The following is a 22,692-nucleotide window of genomic DNA, read 5'->3' on the forward strand; positions in this document are numbered from 1 at the left end:
GACAGGAGAATGGACTACCTAGGAAGGTGGTGGGCTCTCCTTCGTGGGAGGTTTTTAAACAGAGGTTGGATGGCCATCTGTCAGGGATTCTTTAGTTGTGATTCCTGCATTGATTACCCTTAGGGTCCCTTTCCAACTCTATGATTCTATGAAACTGGCCACTGATGTGTGGAGGTGTTGGCACACATATACAAATAACTGATATAACCCCCATGTAGCTTGAAAGAAGATTGAAAATATTCGACTGACATCTCACCTTGTAAGATGGCACAAAGCACAAAACCCCTTGGCCGATGGTCTGACAAACTGAGAGCAGAAGCTCCCCAACTTCATCCTGGAAATCAAAGGTCTCAACGTGCTGGAACGTAGCACATAATGACCTGCCTTTAGGGCCAGCTCCAACAGTACCAACCCACACCTGTTGGGGGAAACATTTCATTGCTGACATACATATCGCTAACAAAATACATTCCATTATGAGACTGCAGGATGGAACTGCACTGTGAAAAAACTTGTGGCCATGGAATTAAGAGACTGAGACAAAACTGATCAGGGCAAGTAGGATTATTGGAAATGTTTACTTTTAAAATCCAATGGCAAAATAAATCAAGACATTTACGATGCACAGAGCTACCTGCATGCCTGCCTGGAGCAAGCAGCAATTCCTTTCAGGCGAATAGGTTGTCAGACTCATTGCTCAGACTGCCCCTTGACATACAGGTGCTGGAAGATGGGCAGATTGGTAATTGTGTGTGTTCAATGGGAATGCTGAAGAAGAGATACAGTATGCTCAAATATGTATTCCAAGCATATATCCAAAAGTGCGAATTCCACAAAATGCATTGGGATTTATTACTCTCATAACTTTTTAGCAAATAAACTTTTGTTTATTTTATTCCAGTGGGTGGAGTTCTGCTCATTGGAAATAGCTACTGGAGGACCTGTAAATTTGTGTGTTTGCATTATTCCTGCTGTTTCTGCTGCAGCCCCCACCATCACCTCCCATGCTGTTGCTGTAGGTCCAAAAACCCACCAGGGCAGCTTTTCAGGGGATATAGGGGAGTGCAGGGGGATGAGAAATCAGCAAAAAAAAAAAAACCCCGCACCTGCCTCTTTCTGCTGCATGTGTACACTGGGCATCAGAGTTGACAACAAATTTGCTCAAAAAACCCCACTCTTCTGCAAACATTGATATTGGCTGTTCTCCAACTATTCTCTGAATGCAGCTATGTCACTGCACACACACACACACACACACACAAACACACAAACACACACACACACAGTGTGTGTGTGCACGCGCACATGCAATGACATAGCTGTACATTCAGAGAATTGTCTGTGCGTGTGCGTGTGTATGCATGTATATATGTATTTATCTGACAAGAATCTATTCCATACTTAATATTTGGCAGTTGATATCTAACACTATTTGTTGTATGACATGCAGTCATATTACATATTTGGTGCCTGCCACAATGTGCTGTCTCCAATGTTAGTTCTACTCACTGAACTTAATAGACTTGACTAACATGTTGATACAGTCAAAATGTGAATGCCAGTATTTTGGATATTAGTAAGCATTCAGTTTTTGGCTCAATGATTCCTCACAGCTGAGAAACTGATGCAGTCGTCACACTGCTTGTGCTAACCAAACAGGCACAACATTTTGCATGGTGAGAAAGAGTAAAGAAACTCTTGTATGGGAACCAGGCAAAATGGAATGGAATGCCCTAAGTAAACTACACTATAGCATGGTTCCTACAGCATATTAAAATAAGGGTGAACCCAAGCCCGATGCAATGAACATACCTGGGAATTCCTGATAACATGGTTTGCTTCAAGTTGAATGGAAAACTTCACACCAAGCTCAGAAGAAAAGGAGTCCATGGGAGAGAGCGTTCCTGAGGTCAACACGACTGACCCGACATCGCCACACATGTCTGAGAAGGCCTTGAGAGAATAATTTTATTTATTACATTTACATCCCAACTTCTCCCCCAGTGAGTTCAAGACAGTGTATACAGTTTCTCTCCTTTCCCACACTTTATCTTCACAATGACCCTATGAGGCAGGTTGAGAGACAGTGACTTGCCTAAGGTCACCCAAGGAGCTTTGTGGCTAAGTAGGGAGTTGAACCTGAGTCTTTCCAGTCCCAGAAGGTTCCAGGCTCCGTTCCCAGAATCTCCAGCTAAAAGGATCAGGAGATCCTTCTCTGTTGGGAGGCACAGGAGAACCACTACCAAAAAAAAGCAATCCTGGACCAGATGGGCAAATAATCTGACCTGGTATAAGTTAGCTCCCTGTTACTTGTCCCTGGGTTCTCTCCTGCATGCACAAACCCAAAACTGTCTTACCACAGCCGGATTCATGCACCAGAAACTGAGTGTATGCACTGCTGTTTTTTGTCGTGATCTTCTTTTTGATCGTGCAAAGAAACCATTCTCATCTGGAGTATCAACTGGATTTTCATTAGTCCAAACGTAGGCTTGCTGCAATGCAACTCTGTAGTCATCAGCAAACCTAAACAAAAATGACATAAAACCCTGAAAAATACCTACAATTTGCATGTTTAACTTTGAAATATTAACAGCTGGGGGGAAAAGATTGCTTTCAGAGCCTCACTGACCTGTGATTCTCTTTAAAAAGATACCCCAGGACCATGAATAACCCCTTCAGCATAATCTGAGTCGAAGGGCTTATAATTGGAACAAAAACAAGCTCTTCTCCTCCATTGAACAGGTTTACTTTTTCCTCCTTTTCAAGAACAGCAGCAAAATGTTTCTGCAGAAGACCAAAAACAATAAATTAACACAGTAAGCAAGCCAAACTCCAGCTTCCTCCCAACCTGGTTACCTCCAAATGTTTTGGAATCTAGCAACAGCTGGAGGGCACCAGGTTGGAAAAGGTTCACCTACATCAATAAATGCCTATAAAGCTTTGATGTTCTCCATGACAGTTTGTAATGGTCATACTAAAGAACAGGATCTTCAGCAGGCAAAAACTCAAGAAATCAAGAGTTGCTTAAACTATTGCTCACTATTGAAGTTCAGTTTTAAAAACCTTTAGTTTTAATTTTTTTAAAAAACCTGAAGAATCAAACGAACACATTCCCTAAGATAAAGCAGGATGATAAACCCTTCGCCTGGTCTACAGTTCTGAGGAATATTAAATGATTAGTAATTTAGACTGCATGGTATCATAGTTTCCTGGATTCAGACAAAATGGCACAACTATGGTTTGCTGCTATACTGGGAATGGAGACCTTCAACACCCACACACAGGAGGAAAAAAAATATGAATTATTACACATCCCTACCTGTAAGATGGGAAACGTGGCAATCGTTATTCCCATATCATGCAGGAACGCCACCATTTGTCTTCCACTCCAAACCTTACTAGAGGCCTCATAATTTCTCTCCACAAGCTGACCAAGAGTTTCCCTCAACCAACTGTAAATAAAGAAAACCCAGAAGAAGCAGAATTGTTGTGAACATTTGCACATTAGACCATCCATTCTACACACACTACGGAAGTAATCAAATGCTTTAATGCACACAAATAGAAGGGCCTCCTCTGGGGTAGCATCCATGTCATGCAACATTCTGCTCCAGGAGGCTGATTTGCCTCTAACCGTGGTAGTTTCACAAGACTGGAACTACTTTCAAAGACATGGGCTTGGCTGGCACAAGAGAGTAGACCAAGCTAATGACTAAAAACCAGGAAAATGTGCAGACTCCCCAAGATGGGGCTCGCAACCACTCTGCCTCTCCAATCCTTTTTACTCCCATGTGCATGTTCTCTGAACATGGGCATGTGGTTAAGCTCTCTCCTCGCTAACGACAAGCTCTAGCCAATAACAAACCTCGGCTGCAGGAACAGAGCTTAACCGCAAGCCTGGATTTAGATGATACGTTAAGTAAAACCATGGCTTAGCTTAGTGTGGTGCATGGCCCTGGTTATCCATAGTGTGATTCAGGCCAGCAACAGGCATTATAAGCAAAAGCTCTAAAAATGTATTGCACGGTAACTAGTACAGGACTGTTATAAAACTGGATTCCTTAGCTGGCAGCCCCACCACTTTATTTATCAACAGAGTCTTAATTGTTGACCGCTTTATGTCTCATCTATTGCTTTCTGCCTGCTGCCTGCACTTCTGTTGGCAGACTTGACAGCGAGATCAACCTGAGTTTTCCTGATAAGGTTAAACGACTTCAGGCATTTCGAGTCTTCAGCTATGTTCCTTTCATACAACGCAGAACATTTTTAAGATCTGAAAGAGCCACCATGAAAAAATCCACCATCTCAGGAAGGGAGGAGGGGTGGAAAAACCTCTCTGTTTCAGTAGCAACCGACCCCCACTTCCCACCCCTTGAACCTTCATAGCACAGAAGAGGTAATGGGAAGGCACAAAGTTTAGAATGAGTAAAATTAAAAAAAACAAATCTGTTCTGAAAACCAATTTGGTCTAGAGTTGACAGTGCTCCAGAAGACATAAACTCACAGAATCTATGCTGAGGTACCCAACCAACAGACTCATGTAAATTGTTCTACTGGTGGATGGGAAATTTTCAGGTTGTGGGGGGTGGGAAAGACTGGATTTTTGGACACTCACACATATTAAAAGAAACATACATACATACATACACACACACAAACTGACCATGTTAGGAAGAAATGGTACACAGGTTTCTGTATCTGTGGGTAACTTCTCAATGGGAAGTCACTCCTGCTATAGACTGAAGTAGAACAGGCCAGCAACAGATCCATCATATGCCTATTGCCCATATGACTCAGCTGTCAATCAGTAAGATTTCCCCCATCATTATTATCTTAACTATTTAACAGACAGGGAGATGGGCTGCAGGTTAGTAATGCAGAACATGCTTTGCATGCAAAAGGTTCCAGGTTTGATTCCTGGTAGGGCTGGGGAAAACCCTTGTCCATTAGTGTGTAGACCAGCCTTTCTCAACCTTGGGTCCCCACATGTTGTTGGACTAAAATTCCCATCATCCCTAACCACTGGTTCTGCTAGCTAGAGAAGATGGAAGTTGCAGTATAACAATATCTGTGGACCCAAGGTTGAGAAAGGCTGGTGTAGACAATAAATTAGATGGGACCAATGATCTGATTTGGTATAAAGCTTATTTTATGGGATGGCATTCAATTTCAGTGTACTATGTGCAATGACAATAAAGTATCTATTCTATTCTATTCTAATCAAATCTAATACACAAGAGGACTATAATCACAGTTCAATTTAACTGAATGTTGCAGGACTCTTGAACACTAAAACAGAAGGTAAGGAATAACTAGAGAGTCTGAGAATAGCATCAGGGGGCCCAAGACCAGAAAAAAAATTGCAAAGATGTTTCAACAAATGGCCCTGCCCCTCGTGCCAGCTTTTAAAGGCAAGATGTGGCATGCTCACTCACAAGATTCTTTCTCCCTATGAAACTGGTGTGATTTGAAGCACACACTTCTCCATGGTGTGGGCCTGCTCCCAACAGTGAAGGTGGTGCCAAGTTCTCCTTGACAGGAAGAGAACTTCTGGCTCAGCCCATCTGGCCCCTCTACTCTCAGCTGTCCAGTCTCCCCTCTTGGCTGGCTGACTTCCTCCTCCGCTGCTAGGGACTATCTCCACTCTGTAGTTAGGGAAAGACATGGAGCCAGGCAAACTAACTCCACCTCCCCAGCTTCTAAAGGCAAAAGGGGAAGGGGGCACCCATACTCTCATCTTGCTCCTTGCTGCTGGCATTCATCTCTTCTTCTTTCTCTGACAGCAACTGCCACCCCAGCCCCAAGCCAGTTGGGCTCACAACACCGAAAGCTATCTCTGGTAAATTAGCTTCCTCTTACTTTGTCAGACTGCAGCATACAGCACGCAATGGTTCGTGATCCTTCCTCCTAATGTTGTTATTCACCATGGTGTCCAGCTCCTCTCGGGCCAATTTGAGTTGAGTTTCCGTCACACTGTAGCTGGCCGATTCCCGTGCACAATCCTCAATATTATGAGCTTCATCTAAAATGATCACATGGTCTTTCAAGACAATCTCCATCTGCAAAATCATGCAAACCAACAAAAACTAAAATCAAGTATCTGGTAAATTCACATGCTTGCTTCTGTTAGCAGTGAAACTCCAAATTTTGCTTTACCAGGCTATGGATTTTCCTTTTTTAAAAAAACACAAAAACCTGCAAGAAGGAGGAAATCAGTTGTGGATAATGGTTAAAGTGTTTGACCTGGGTTCAAATCTCCACTCAGTGACAAAGCTTACTCCTCAATATTGTATTAGTGGGTGTATCTATAGTCATGTAGCTATAGTCAAAACAACAATAAACAAAACAGGAGACAAAGCTTACTGAATAGTCCTGGGCCAGTTACTGACCTGCTTCACACATCTATGAACTCAGCCCAGCTTTCTGGCAGCAAACCATGGTATCCTTCTGGAGTGGCTGTGTGGGTTGGAGGTTGGAGACGCTGCTTTGCGATGGTAACGGTCGTGCTTGGATGGTCGTTTCCAGTGGGTGATGCTTGGAGAGTGCTCTTCAGCCCCATTTAATGTTCAATGTGGCATTCCTCACGGTTCAGTTTAATCCCCTATGCTGTTTAACATCTACATGAAACCACTGAGTAGTGTAATCTGGAGTTTTAGAGTAGTCGCCAGCAATATGCTGATAACATGCAGCTGTACTTTACCTTTACATCTGCATGTGTGGCAATGGATGTGCTGGACTGTTGTCTTGCCTCGGTAATGGACTGGATGAGAGCCAACCAACTGAAGCTCAACCCAGGTAAGACAAAGGCACTGCTAGTGAGGGTTCTCTAGACCAGATAGATGAGGGGTGACCTCTAGGTTGGATTACTGCAACAGTCTTATATGTGGGGGCCGCCTTTGTAGATGGTTCGGAAACTTCAGCTGGTGCAGAATTTGCTGACCAGGTTGCTCGCTGGGGCATATTACACTGATCATGGCCCGACTGCCAATTAGTTTCCAGGCTCAATTTAAAGTGCTAGTATTGACTCATAAAGCCCTGTGATCTTTAGATGAAGGGCACTATGAGAAATCTTTTGCTTGCTACTGGGCACCAAGTGTTCATGGAACATCACTAATATATTTTCTCCCTCTGTTCACAGCTCATTGGATGCAAATCACAATCTCATCCTTTTTGTGACACAGCAACATATGGAATTTCCTTTAGGTTGACCTTCACTAATATTCTTTCTTAAGACAATTAAAAATAAATAAATAACATGTTAAAGCACCTGCTTGCAAATATACTTACACTCTCTCTTATTTGTGAGTCTAGAAGATAGTTGTAAGGACAAAACACAATCTTAGCCCCCTCCATAAGCTCTCGAGCTGCGAAATAGGCACAGGCACGTAGCTTCTTCCCGAGGCTCACTAGGTCTTCGATGTCCCAAGCCTGGTATTTCTTACGTGCAGATTTTAAGGCATGATGTTCACCAAGCTTATGGACTCCATGGTAGTAAGAACAAGATGTGCCCTAGAAGTAAATGATTTAAAAAGTCAAGATTCAAATATGCACTGCTAAGAATGCTGCACCTCTGTGTAGTTAGTTTTGCAGAAGTGTATTTCAGTAGTACTGTTTTGGGGGGACAGGGGACAGGCAGGTGTGGGGGACTCCCTGGTCCTGATTGGGGTAACTATGCCCCTGAAGGACCAGGTGCACAGCCTGGGAGTCATTTTGACTCACAGCTGTCCATGGAGGTGCAGGTCAATTCTGTGTCCAGGGCAGCTGTCTACCATCTCCACCAGGTACGTTGGCTGAGACGCTACCTGCCTGCAGACTGTCTCAGCAAAGTGGTGCATTCTCTGTCTGGTCATCTCCTGCTTGGACTAGTGCAATGCGCTCTACTTGGGGATACCTTTGGAGGTGACCCAGAAACTAAAACTAATCCAGAATGCGGCAACTAGACTGGTGACTTGAGAGTGGCCGACAGGACAATATAACACCGGTCCTAAAGGATTGTCATTGGCTCCCAGTGCGTTTCCAAGCACAATTCATAGTGTTGGTACTGACCTTTAAAGCCAGTATACCTGAAGGAGCGTCTCCTCCCCATCGTTCAGCCTGGACACTGAGGTCCTCCTATGATGCTCTTCTGCTGGTTCCCTCACTGCGTAAAGCGAGGTTACAGGGAACCAGGCAGGGGACCTTCTTGGTAGTCGCACCCTCCCTGTGGAACACTCTCCCTTCAGATGTCAAGGAACTAAACATCTATCTGACTTTTAGAAGACATCTTAAGGCAACCATGTATCACAAAGCTTTTAATGTTGGATGTTTTAGTATGTTCTGATATATGTTGTGAGTCACCCAGAGTGGCTGGGGAAACACAGCCAGATGGGCAGTGTATAAATGATAATAATCAGCTCAAGCAGAGCTGGTGAAATGCAGCATATAGGTGGAGTTCAAATGCAATGGGAAATCTTGATTTCTTGTTATACAGCCAAACTGAAAAGTTATAGGTTCACTATCCCCTCATTTGTGGTTTCAGGGAAAGAAACATCCACTTTTACACAAACCACCATTCTCCATTACATCCAAACTTGGGAAATGGCAGTTTGTTTAAACTCTTGTTAGTGAGAACAAGCCAGGATTAAACCATGGACTGTTACCTAAACTGTTACCTAAATTTGAATATTCACAGGGAACTGTGTTTTGTTTAAAAGTGGATGCTTCTGATCTCACCACACAAGAGAAGGTGTCCTAGGTAGGGGTGCAATGCTAGTGCCTATGAATCTAGAATCATTTTCATGCATCTAAAAGGGCTGAATTCTGCAGAAAGGAGATTCTTGTTAAGTAATTACTGCACTAGCATTTGGCATATTCTCCTTTGGCATATTCTCCTTTTGTGACCTAGCCTGTTCAATTATAACTGTATGTGTGTGTGTGTGTTTTTAAGTAATAAAACAATTTGGTATTTCCCACAATGGCTACTTAAATGCAAAACCTAAATGAGTCCCTGAAATCATATCCTTTTTCAGCTCTCTAAGGCTTCTTCAACAAACGAAGGCTGGCTGAGAGACGCTCATCCATCTTAAGCCTGTAACACAACCCTAAGGGAAGGTTGGCAGTGGAAGTGTTATCGCACTTGGGGCCTCTTAGCTCGGCAAATTGTCAGTTATCCGTTTATCAACTGACTTTTGCAATATGGTCTTAGGATAAAACAAGGACAACTAAAGTGACAGAGTTAATTGGCCCTCATTACCAAGACAGCTCACCCTCAGGGCCTGTGGGGTAAAGAGGGTATAAAGACTTAACACCTTGTTTACACTTGTCAAATACCAAAGTCTCTTGAAAACAAGAGGGGAAAGAAAGGGAGGGGGGAGTTTACCAACACTAGGCATAGTGTGTCCACATTCTCTTTAGCAGTCCGGAAGCTGTACGCCTGCTCCCTCGGCCAGTAAAGCGAGATGAGCGCCGCAACCCCAGAGTCGTCCATGGCTGGACCTAACGGTCAGGGGTCCCTTTACCTATGGTCTGTAAAAGCAAAGAGGGCTATGCTCTGCCAACATCAGCCCCTACCTGTCAGTCTTCTTATAGACAGCACTGCCTGTCAGCTTTCTCCTCCTTAAATCTCAATGTTGCCCTTGCCAGGAGAAAGATGCAGATATTTGTTGGGTACCAGCCATTCTTCAGAAAGCACTCCTGGCTTATAAAATAAGGTGCCTACTGGCTTTGGACCACAACCACAACCACGTGAAGTAGTGGGCTGAGTGTTGGACTACAACCAAGGGGACCGAGGCTTGAATCCATACTAAGTCACAAAGATCATTTGGTGGCATGGGCTACTCAGACATGTTTGGCCTAAACTGCCTCACAGAGGCTGAAGTTACCATAATCTCTGTATGCAGCAAACACACCAGTGATTAATAAAATTATTTTCATGCTTATATTATATGCAAGCATTCCTAAAATATGTGCTATTGAGACCTAACAGGGAAAAGGCTTCAACAACCAGACTGTATATGAGACACACACACGAACCAGGAAAGTGCTCATCAGATCTTTTATCTACCAGGGATTCACTAGGTGGGATAATAGTGCTGATTTATTTTACAGAGCTACGAATATAAGGTTCCTCCAAAAGAATTCCTTCCTCCCCCCACCCCTGTCCTTATCCTCAGTGGGAATTTTTCTCCCTCTCATATAATAGTAGAACAAAAAGTCATCCAATGTAGGTGAATATGTGGGAAGATTCAGGATAGGTGAATTGAAGTACTTCTTCACAAAGCTCATCATCAAAGAATGGAATTTGCTAGCACAATCTGTAATGGCTAATGGTTTGGATGGTTTTAAAAAGTTAGACAAATTCATGGAAGATACGGGTATCGCTGATTGCTACGGTAGCCACAATGGCTGTGTACCACCTGCAGTACTAGAAGCCATATGGCCTCTGAAAACAAGTTACTGTGGAATACAGATGGGAAGAATGCTGCTGGGCTCAGGTCCTACTTGCAGGTTTTCCAGAATTGACTGGTTAGCTATTGTGAGAATAGGATGCTGGGCTAGATGGGCCTTTGGTCTAAACCAGTAGGCTCTTCTGAGGTTCTTAGGTGGGTTTGCCTAAGACAGGCTTCCTCAAACTCCACCCTCCAGATGTTTTTGGCCTACAACTCCCATGATCCCTAGCTAGCAGGACCAGTGGTCAGGGATGATGGGAATTGTAGTCTCAAAACATCTGGAGGGCCGAGTTTGAGGAAGCCTGGCCTAAGAGATAGTGATTAGCTGAAGACAACCCAATGACCTTTCTGACTGAACAGGGATAAATGTATCCAGAATATTTCTTATAGCACAATCCTATAAATGTTTACTGAAAAGAAAGTCCCACCAAGTTCAGTTGGGCTTTTTCTCAGAAAGCTAAGTATGTGACTGCAGGCTTAAAGTGCTACTTAACGAGCTATTAATCTTAATATCATATCATAATAATGAACATGTGTCCAAGCTCCGTGACTCGAGGACTCGCTATCTCGCTGGCATCCTCCTCATTAACTTTTCAGCGCCTGGAAAAGACTTTTCTGCTTTGCCAAGCTTTTGGAATGTGTTTTGGCTCCTGTTGAGGAATTGTGTTTTAGCCGGTTCTGGTTTTTAACTCTTTGTTCATATCATCATTTTTATTATATTGCACTTTGCATTGAACCCTTTAGGGGCAAAACACAGGATAAAATTATGATATGAGTAGAAATAAAAATAACTAAAATATATGTACACTGTATCTGGCACAAGTCTTCCCATGTCACAAGAGCATGAATGTGGATAGTGACCATCCATTTGCAACATTTAGCACACAATCTGCAACCCAGTTAATTAATTTAGATTTAACCCTTTTGGCAATGATCTCCAGATTCACACCAGATTCTATACTACTGGTATGTAATAGCAGTGTTTTGTTTTGTTTTGTTTTAAATGCCTGGCCTTTCAGCGCTGGGAATTATTATGTAGGGAAATGAAAGACAACAAATTAAGAATAGAAATTTTAAAGATGTTTAAAAGATTCAAGAGTGCAGACAAATCTTCTCTACCACAGAGCTACACAACTGTGATCACATACTTCCCAGGAACGCAGAGGCCTGATGAGATTTAAGCACCACAGTTTAGCAGACTTTATGTCATCCTTAAATTAAAAACAAGCAAATGCTGGTATTAAGGGGAGAGGTTACTACCATAGGAAGAACCCATTATTCCTATGTATTGGTATGTACAGAAGAAATCAAACTTGCATTTTTCTAATGTTTTAAACTAGACACTGAACTCAATTTCTCAAACCCCTAAATAAGGGAAAAGGGGAGGGGGGAGCATTCCACTTCTGAATACTACATGAATGGGACAAGAAAATGTTAAAAGCAGTGAATATTATTTTCTTCAGGAAATGGCAAAACAAAAACAAAAAAACAACTCACATTCTTGGCTTCCAGTAACTCTACACATTTTTCATTCTTGCTGCTGCAGCTGGACACTGTTGGATGGACACATGTGTGGTCCCTGCTGGAAAGAATAGTCATGGGGACATCTGAGTATGCCGTCCTCCGCATCTCCCTAGTAATCTGAGCAATTTGTTTGTGGGTGCGAGTTCCAAAAAATATTTTGGGGACAAATGCCTTTCCTCCATTTTCTTTCTTCTTTTTATCAGTTGCTTCTTTGAGTTTTGCTTCGACTGAAGAACATGAGCACTGAATGCAGGCCCTGGAAGGCTGTAACTGAAGGGCAGAGAAATCTCTTTACGGACATTAGAACAGGAAAATATATATATTTCTCTTTCTCTAAAAGTGTTTCTTATTGTCTACACGCAAGAAAAAACACAACAACTATTCTTGGAAACAAAGCATTTAAATGGCTGTAATTATCTTTCTATGCTCCCCACCCATTTAACACCTGTTAAAAAGAGTCTGACTTCATGTAAAAGAAAGTAGACTCTCTCATTTTAACCAGAGCTGTCTATTAAACAGCAGTCATCATAACACTGGATACCTGACAGCTTCAGACACAAATGAAGTTACAAAAAAAAAAAGTACTTAAAGGAGGTTCTTTTGCATATTGAGAATTAGGCTGCACTTTTTACATCCAGTTCTAGAAACAAAGGTCATGAATAAATGGATGACTTGGTAAAACAGGAGCTAAAAATGCTACCTTGGCCAGAACATTACAAAAGGAATTAAATTAAGTTCAGCAGTTTAGAGGTAGCCAGACTCCACTAATGTTAAAGACTTTGTTTTCCAAATTAGAGAGCTCAGGTCTGCCACCATTTTTTCACAAGTAAAACTAGGTTACCAAAGTAGAGGTATGAGAGCAATGGCTGAGATATGGGATATAAATGTGCAAATAAATAAATTGAAGATTTTAATTTTTTAAACAATTGTGGGCACTTCACACAAAGTAACCAAGAGTTGTACAAACAAGCCCAAAGCTGAAATAAACAACTCTTTTGGAGACAAACCTGATCCCAATAAGACTGCAATCTTATTCACACTGCCCTGGAAGTAAGCCCCACTGAACACAGAACGACTTACTTCTGAGTAAGGATAGAAGGATCTGTCAATTTCAAGTTCTCTCAGCTTTTCATTTTTCCATTCTGAAGTTCGGTTCTCAAAATTTCCGCTACACTTTCTGAATTATTTTGAAGTCCTCATGAAAATTCAGCAGCATTTTAGTACGAATTTCTCTCAATATATACTGGTACAATTCTATACAATTACCTAATATACACATTTTTACAGAGCAATTTTCCATGATAAAATGTGTTTTCACTAATATATGCATTTATATGCACACTTTACCCCAGTGAGAATTGCACTGCAAAATTTGGAGATTTTCCAAGGGTGGCTATATTTCAGTTCACACATTGTTTTGGAAAGAGCAGATTAGGTAGGATCGCCTTCAAATGCAAATAGATTTTCTCCCCAAACCCTACCTCTGAGCAAACATGCATGCAACTGCACCCAAAGTGCTCTAAAAAAAATCTGAAGCAGTCAAGTTCATACCTGATAGCTTCAGGTGATGCTAACAATACTTTTCACCTGCATGTATTGAAGCACTTGCTGAAATGTTGTCTTGAATGTTGTCTATTGAGCTAACTTAACTTGCTCAATAAATTATATATAAAACCAAACCAGGGAAAACTGAGTACAGTATATTAACATTTTAATACCAGATTTCTCTTCTTGCTTTTTCCACAAGTCAAATTGCACTTAATTAAACCCATGCTATTATTGAAAAATACCATGAATTTATATTGATTCTGGTTTCTGGAGAGCCATGTTAGCCTGCTGCAGCAAAAAAAATACCAAGCAAATATCCCCCCCCCACCTCCTATAGAGTTGTATCTGATGCGCCCCCCCCACTCTCTCCCGCAAACAACAAACTCAGTTGGTGATTGCCAAATGTATGAAAAACTGGGACACTGAGAAACAAGAGGAAGGCATTTGCATGCTTGTAGAAACTCTGAGGTTTACAGAACTACAAACAAAACAAAAACAAAACAAGAGTTAAAAAAAACCCGCCCAATGAAGATTTAGCATGCTCATGGAATGGTGTCAGTTGGAAAAGGAAAACAGGGGGATGGGGGGATGGAATAGAGTATCCTGGAGGACTTGGGCTGGCAGGCTAGAACCCTGAAGAAGAGGCACGCTAGATAAGAATTAATTATAACACTGCAACATTTTGCTGTAGGCTCCACTTCTAGTTTATTATACTGTATAAACAAAAAATCCTGGATAAAGCTGGGTATGTACGGTAGGTAGCATGATAGCTCAGCTGCTTTGTTCCACTCTAATTACGTTGCCACTTAGGAACCCTCCTCACTTGCACACTTACTTAGAAGGCTGCTATAAGATTTTAATAAAAAGGAAAGTATGTCTTTCGAGGGGGTGACAGAACACTGCAGAAATAGCTACTTGGAACAAAATATGCTTATGTTCTAAAGCTGCACGAAAGATTATTGGTGCAAAAAATGACACTATGAGAACAGGAAGCCAAACACTATTTTCTTGCCAGCTTCACCATTTCTTGTTCTTTCTTTCACCCTCCTCTTAATTGTAATCAGTAAGATTATCCTCCATAAGCAAATGCAAAGTCACTGTGCGCGTTACGCCACAATAGCAGGGATCAACTATCTCTTGGCCTCCGCTCTGTGGAAAGGCAGGTTCAAATTACCCTCAGTCCCACTCAAGCTTGTCCACCATTAAATATTACAATACACGATAGAATGGAAGTAAATGCGACCCTTCTGAAGCTGTCACTCACTGGGATAAAAGGTCCGCTGACGTGCCAAATAAACAGGCCGTCAAAGCGGGTAGAGTTACCGGCCGTGCTAGAATTGTTACATTCCTCTCTCAGGTTGCCAGTAACAGCAGATTTCATTACGGGTGTGCTGCCACGTTAAATAGCCCGTTCCAAATATCCTGCCTTCTCTATATTGAATAATTACTTATTCACCAAAAAGGATAAAAGGAAGACTTATGAATGGGACCCTTGTCAGCGATAAAGGAGGAAACAGCTGATGGGCAGTGTATGTTACATATGTGGCCATGCTGGCCTCCGCTGTACAGCCAGGCAGAGAAAAGCGAAATTCAAATTATGTTGCGTGGTATTTCTGCCTGAGCTCTGGTTTGCTCTTCAGAAAAGAAAGCACACAGATGACGACGACAACAACAACATCAATATGGTGAAGTGGAACAAGAGTTTGGTAGGTCCATTGCAGACGAGCTCTCTAGTGAGTGCCCCTCCAACACACTGGTGGATGAATTATTCTGTTTTAGAGGGTAGGGGCAATAGCTCAGTGGTAGAAGCACCTGCTTTGCACACAGAAGGACCTGGGTTCAAACCGTGGCACCTCCAGGTAGGGCTGGGAAAGTGTCAAGTCTTGAAGAGCTGCTGCCAGTAAAAAATACTGAGCTACGCAGTGTAATGCAGCTTTTTTCTGTTCCTATTTTCCCCAAGGAGGAATATTAGAGAAAAGAAATACTAAAGCCTGGTGAGCAACCTATGAATGCCAACTTGGGCAAAAGGAGGGATATAAATACAGTCAATACGATCAATCAATCAATAAAGTTCTGCATGCAGAAGATCTCAGGTAGGTGCAATCCCCGGTGTTTCTAGATATGGCTGGGAAAGTCTTCTACTTGATGCCCTGAAGAGCTGGACTAATGGTCTGATAAGGCAGCTTCCCACGTTCCTATTTAAATCAGATCTTAACTCAGAGCCATGAGAACCAGAAGCCAATTCCAGAAGCAGCCAATCTAGTGCCCTCCATAGCTGCCAAGTTCTCCCTTTTTTAAAGGGAAATTCCCTTATGCTGAATAGGCTTCCTCGCGAGAAAAGGGAAAACTTGGCAGCTATGGTGCCCTCCAGAGGTTGTTGGACAACAACTCTCATCAGTTCTAGCTGGCATGTCTAATGGTAAGGGGAAATGGGAGCTATAATCCAACAATTTTAGTCCACCACATTAGATAGCCCTAATCTACTACTCTTTTGCCTCTTGTGCTGACAACTGAAGAACTGACTACAGAGGCAGTTTTTGCCTCTGGGGAATTCAGCTGCCAATCTGTATCTTGACAATATGTCAGGTATAAACATTGGAACCCTGTGGCACTTTACAGATTAGCCAATTTATAGATCACATAAGCTTTCGGTGACCACAGTTGACTCATGCCATAGTGTCTTTGTTACTTTTAAGATGCCACAAGACTCCTTGTTGTTTTTGCCACAACAGGCTAATATAGCTACCCCTCTGGGAGTCAAGTATAGAATATCCCATAATAGAGAAATATGAGCAATGATGCTGTAATGCAAATCAAGATGATCAGAAAATTTAATTGACTTTCAAAAAAACATGAATGCCTTCTGCTGCAACTTTTATTAGGGGGCGGGGGAATTAAAATGTACTTGGCATGAAGTTTTTTTTTTTAGTATATATAAAAGCATAAAGACAGCAAAATCTGTGAAGAGTTGAAGAAAAAATAACATTATTTTACAGGTGGCCTTAAAGGTTTTTCATAAAAGGTTTGAAATTGGCATAATACTGCCTTTAATAAGTTCTTCACCCTCTACTGCGGCGTTAAAATGTTACCTTTTATACTTTAAAAAACCAACATCAGGAAAGTAGTAAACTTGGTCTGATTTTATAGTCACCAGTAAAATTGTATAGAACTGCTTTGCAGTAGTCATAACATTTCTGCAAGCCACAGACGCCATCAGCCAAAAAATAAAACCTTTAAGAAGGTGCCTGTCTAACTTTGGGGGGGGGGGGGAGAGGAGGAATATGTATGTATGTTACAATTATAATTTTAGCAACTGAGGTCTTCGCTTTATTTGTCTTTCTGAAAAGGAATTTCTCCCCTTTAAACACTCCTTGCATATTTTTTTTTGTAAAAAAAAAAGAGAGACAAGTCTTCGGGGATGAAGTTATGCACTTTAAAATAAGGTCTGTTAAAATAAAAGCCTAGTATGTTTAAAAAGTAACTGAAGCATAGAGTTGCCACCCATTCACAATTTTTATAGACTGTTCTTATTTTGTGAGCTGCATCCATAATACGTAGCAAACTGATTATGGACAGTTTCCCCCACTCCCACATTTTCTAGGAAGGCATGATAATGTGTCTGGGGCAAACTTCAGTTACTGAATGTCTAGTCTGAACAAAAGGCACTGGCAAAAGGGGGGGGGGAGTGAAGAGTAACTAAAAATACACCTAGCTTATCTAAGCAAACTATTGAGGGTGCCTTAGTGTAGTAAAATGTAATTTATAGCATTTTTCTTTTGTTTTCATCCCATTAGTTACTGAAATTGCCCTGCCAGATCATCCAGTCTTTCCCAGGGGGCACACAAATGCTGGGAAGCCCAAAACCAAACCAGGGCATGGAGGCAACAGTCCTCTCCTGCTCTTACTCCTTAGCACCTGGTGCTCAGGGGTATACTTCAACTGAACCTGGAGGTTCACATGCATGCAGCCATTAACATAAAGCCACTGATAAAGACTTTCCCATGTGAAGCCCACTTGATTGGAACTCTGGCTCTTGGTTCTTGAATGCAAAATGTACGATGATATCCGCCAGCAATACTTGAACCAACTATGTATTCTAAATTGGAAACCGAAGATAGAGGTTATACGCTTCCTATGTACAGGGGGAGAGATCAGGAGCGTACCAGGACTGTAGCTGAGTTCCTCTATTTGATTTTTTGCCGCCGAAGTACATTCACCGAGGTGAAACAGATTGTTGGCCTCCCCTCCCTTTGGCAAGTGTTTGTACTGATGGGTCGGTGATGGGATCGTATTGGACTCTTTTTTTAAAAAAAATATGTTTGTAAATAATGCCAATAAAGGTTTGGAATGGATAAAGACTTTCTTTCAATGATGTTGTCTAATCTTCCTCTAAAAACATCTGTGCTAATGGCCATCATCACAACTATGATATTGCAAATTCTGTAATTTTACACTGCTTAAAGGAGGCCTTATTTTTGTAGGCTCTGTCAATTGGTTACGCTGGACGATTCTGAGTTCCAGTACAGCAGGCCCACAACTTAAGTGGGGGTTATATTGCAGGACTCACGCCTAAAGCCACAAGTATGTATAGTCAAAACCCATTGGGTTTGATGGCGAGTGCAGAGGTAATTTCCCCCAGAATTCTACCCCATTTTTAATTTTTAACTCTTTTTTTGCCACACATGTAAAGTTGAATATGCAAAAGTTAAATGCCTGCAAGTTGCAGGATTACTGTATTAGAAGACAGAGGAAGAAAAACTTATCTATCCACTTTCTCCCTGCCATACAGTACATCATTTTATCATCATCTCTTATCTTAAAACCTCTCTCAACTTAAAAACAAACAAATCCAGTCCTGATCATCATGGCCTTTCCCCATAAATTTATTCCAGTCTTTTTTTTAAACAACAACAACAACAACAACAACAACAACAACAACAACTCAGAAATCCAGTCATTTCATGTTTCAGCACCTACACTTTTGAACTCCCTGCCTGTTGACGTCAGTACAGGCCTTTGCTGTACTTCTTTCAGAGCCTACTTAAAACACTTCTGCTGAAGTGAGCCTATCCAGACATGTCAAAGTTACATGTATCATTTTGTTTTGGCTACTGTTGATTTTTAGTGATCTTTTGAAGATTTTAAAATTCCTGTTTTTAATAATGATTTTTATTTTTAAGCCTATATATTTGCAAACAAGTTAGGGGTTGTTGTTGTTTTTAACAATCAAGCAGTATATAAATTTTGTTATATATAAAAAAATACATTCCTGACAGTACACTAGCAGTTTCTCTTGCAGCAGTTTGAGGAATCCTGGCCTGTTTTCCAACTCACACGGTTACTAATTAATTCAAAGCAACATTACTCAAGCTCAAAAAATAGCAGCCCCACTCAAGTGTTTGATGAGAATATATCCCTTCAAATGCAACAGCCCACCCCAAGTCCTTTCTTCAGATTTGATGTAGGTTAAGCTAAAGCAAACAAAAACCATATAGGAATGTAACATTGGAAAGACATTTGCCTTTCTTTCTTTCTTTCTTTCTTTCTTTCTTTCTTTCTTTCTTTCTTTCTTTCTTTCTTTCTTTCTTTCTAAACTCAATTCTAATTATATCTTTACTCACGATTTTTTTATAAAAAAAACTTCTATATGTGAAGAATTGAGAATTCAAATATTAAAAATACCTTATGCACCACTTCATAGCTGCCCCACTTTTAAATAAAGAACCCAATACAACATTATTTGAAGAGTAAAGAAAATAACACTTAAAAGTCACCATTTCCCAAATATGTTCACCAGCAGAATTTTATGAAGTCGCCTAGCAAATTTAATGCAGAATGTGGTTCTACCTTCAGCCTAAGTAATAAAAACAATAACCTACAAAGTACTTGGCTTATGCACCCACTTTGTTGTTGCAATAAAAGAAATATGCTAGCATTGGTGGGCAGAAACATACGGAGGACAACAGGCAGTGGTTTCAAATCCTCTAGTAACTTATCCCTAAGCTTCTCCCTCTTCCCAGGGCGTAGTGGCTCCTGGGGGCTCAGAAGGGGCTGTTACACTAAGCAGAGAAAGCCAAGGCAGGAGGAGAGTCTTGGGCAGCCTTACTACCAGGTAACATATGGAGCCCACCTCCCACACCAAGCTCTGCAGTCCTGTTTAAAGGACATCGATTTTTACTTAATTTATATTTTATTGAGTTGTCAGGTTTGCATCTAACTAAGTTTTAGTTAGAGTAGACCCACTGAAATTAATGAACCCGAGCTAGCCATACTCATTATTATTAGTAGGTCTCACTCTTAGTAGGACTGGTGTTGGATACAACCGTCAGAAAATACCAACTAGAAGACCACCACCTCCCCAAAAACCCCCACAGGAGCAATCATACACTGAAAAGATGTCATCCCCTCAAGAATCCTGGAGTTTCCTCCTAAAAGGTCCCTCCACAGACTTCCATGTATAGTCAGGGGATTTAAAGTGTTCTTTTTTACATTTTGAACACGGCAAAACCAAACATTAATAAAGCCATCATCTTCTGGTTGTCCTTTCAATGCTGTCAATTGTCTGCTCAACTTCTCTGTTGGTGTTCTAGTCCATACCCGTGTTTGTTATAACGTTCCAAGTACCAAATATCTGCAGCAAATAAGCAAAATTATTGGGTCCGTCTTTGCTGTACTTCTCAAGACATCTGGCATTTGTACCATGACGCCCTCTTGCCTTCTGGTGTGTTTTTTTTGGGGGGGGGGTCTGGTTGGCCTCATTGTAGTTCTCTCCACTGGCCATAGTTCTCCAAACTCAAAAGCCTCACATTGATTTAAGGCTTCCTCACAGAAGACGTGTTCCAGCTCCATGATAATTTCACTTGCCCTTTTCTGAATCTTTTCCAGCTCTAATATCCTTTTTGAACAGTGACCAGATTTGTAATCCAAGTGTGATCACACCACAAATCTGTAAAAATGGCATTATAACACTGGCTGTTCTGTTTTCAATTCATTTCCTAACGATCCCTATTTGTGGACTTTGCCTTTTACATAGCTGCCGCACACTGATTCAATGTTATGATTGAGCTATCCAGCACAATTTTGAGATCTCCTTCCTAGTCAGTCACCACCAGTTCAGATCCCATAAGCCAGGCTTCCTTAACCTCGGCCCTCCAGATGTTTTGAGACTACAATTCCTATCATCCCTGACCACTGGTCCTGCTAGCTAGGGATCATGGGAGTTGTATGCCAATAACAACTGGAGGGCCGAGGTTGAAGAAGCCTGCCATAAGCAAAGGGTTGCCAAAACAGTGGCCACAGGTGCATGTAAGTTCCCTTCCCAATGAAATAAGGCTTGTAAAAAGCATTCAATTAAAGCTGATGGAATAGGGTGTCCCCATGACAGTTTCTCCAGTTTGCAAATGTGTCCATGGATCCCAAAAAGTTGGCACCCATACCATAAGAATATATGCAGCTATGATTTGTTTTGCCCCATTGTGCACCACTTGACACTTGCTTACAGTGAAATGCATTTGCCATTTTAACGCCCATTCACCCACTTTGGAGAATCCCATTGGAGCTCCTTATAATCCCTTTTTGTTCTTACCACCTGGAACAATGTTGTGTCATCAGCAATATAAGGCAGCTCTCTATGTTCTCCAGCTCTGAGATTGAGAGAAGGTTGTGCACGTTGTGATGCATTTATGAAATACTTGGAAGTAATTTCTTGCCTCCTCCGAGGGTCTGAGGTAGGGAGGAAGCCTGACATTTGCCACACTTGCAAGAGGAGGGATGAGATACTCACTATGACAAGTGGAACTGTGGATCTCTAGGCCCAGCCCAGTAAAGGGCTCACCAGCTGATGTCCATGCCTTGCCCTTATGGCTCTGTCTTTATGTGGGGTGTAATCAGGTCAGAAGCAGCATGCATCAGCTCCAACCTGGCCATGTGCACTAAGAGCACATCAGTGTGTCCTGGGATGTTGCTTTCAGTTCCTATGAGCCACTCTGGTTTGTTCTCCTAAAAGGCCACATTGGCCAAAGGTACCTCAAAAGCTGGAGGACCTAAGTGGGCAGGAGGGAGAGAGAACAAAAGAAAGTACTCCTTCGCACAGTGCATAAATAAACGATGGAGCTTGCTCACACAGGAGGCACTCAAACCTTTATTGCGTTAGCATACAGCCATAGCAAAATAAAACAATACAAAATGCCAGAGACAAGCAACAAAGCATAATTCAAGGCGATATTGCTGGTGTAATAACATTTAAATCACCCTAAGTCAATAACGCAAAGATTTAGGTGCCAGCACCAAAAAACTAATATGCAGATATATGTAAAGCATAAAATAGCCCAAAATAGGCTCGGCACATTCAGTTAAAAAATGAAATAGAAAGAATTAAAACAGGTCCAGGTCTAGGACACACTGCCCTGTCAGGGTAGCCCTGAGTTTCAGAGCCTGCACTATGAAGATTGCCACCCCACGTGAAATTAGGGGATGTGCGTCCACGAGAAGCAATTTCAAACAGTCTTCCTTAGATGTAATGGTGGACGGGATCAAGAGGAGGAGCTTAGATCTTATTGGCGATTTCCAAGATGGCGATGGAGGCAGCAGCCTAGTCAGAGCCTCCTGCTTCAATTAAGCTTTTTAACTAGTTCTTCTAGAAAAGGCATGAGACAAATGACTTAGAATTGTAAGTAAGCAACAAACTTTACCTTACTTTTTATCTTCACCACTCCCCTGCTTCTTACAATACTCTCTAAGGTGCATTAAGATACTTCCAATTATTGTGACTTTTCTCACACAGGAGGCAATGATGGCCTTAAAAGAGGATTAGAGGAATTTAATGGAAGGGAGAGCTATCAATGGCTACTAGCCATGATGGCTGTGCTCTGCCTCCACAGTTGGAGGCAGAAATGCTTCTCAATATCAGTTTCTGGAAATCACAGGAGTGGAGAGCGCTCTTGTGCATGGGTCCTGCTTACAAGTTTCCCACAGGCATCTGGTTGGCCATTGTGACAACAGGATGCTGGACTAGATTAGCCATTGGCCTGATTCAGCAGGCTATTTTTATGTTTTTATGGGGGAGGAAATGAAATGGTCAGAATTTAACCCAATCTCTTTAAGTCCTAAAAAATATTCACCTATGCAGCGGGAGATAGTTACTACCCAGCTAACTAGTGGAGGTTTGCCCCCCATCAGCTTCCAAAGCAGCCAA

General features: G+C 41.7%; 1 protein-coding gene across 3 annotated transcripts in view; it reads right to left on the reverse strand.

Moving 5' to 3' along the window:
• Positions 1-22,692, reverse strand: part of BRIP1 (BRCA1 interacting DNA helicase 1) — a 112,982-nt gene that overhangs the window by 64,125 nt on the left and 26,165 nt on the right. For all 3 annotated transcript variants that reach the window (XM_088657919.1, XM_088657917.1, XM_088657918.1), the window contains exons 7-14: positions 11,925-12,221; positions 7,288-7,509; positions 5,860-6,059; positions 3,320-3,452; positions 2,630-2,784; positions 2,358-2,523; positions 1,813-1,953; positions 257-418 (exon numbers count right to left, since the gene is read on the reverse strand). In XM_088657919.1, the coding sequence (XP_088514045.1) occupies positions 257-418; positions 1,813-1,953; positions 2,358-2,523; positions 2,630-2,784; positions 3,320-3,452; positions 5,860-6,059; positions 7,288-7,509; positions 11,925-12,221 (1,476 nt within the window). The remainder of the gene's footprint in view (positions 1-256; positions 419-1,812; positions 1,954-2,357; positions 2,524-2,629; positions 2,785-3,319; positions 3,453-5,859; positions 6,060-7,287; positions 7,510-11,924; positions 12,222-22,692) is intronic.

This window comes from Zootoca vivipara, chromosome 14, assembly GCF_965207765.1.
Source record: "Zootoca vivipara chromosome 14, rZooViv2.hap1.1, whole genome shotgun sequence".
NCBI lineage: Eukaryota > Metazoa > Chordata > Lepidosauria > Squamata > Lacertidae > Zootoca > Zootoca vivipara.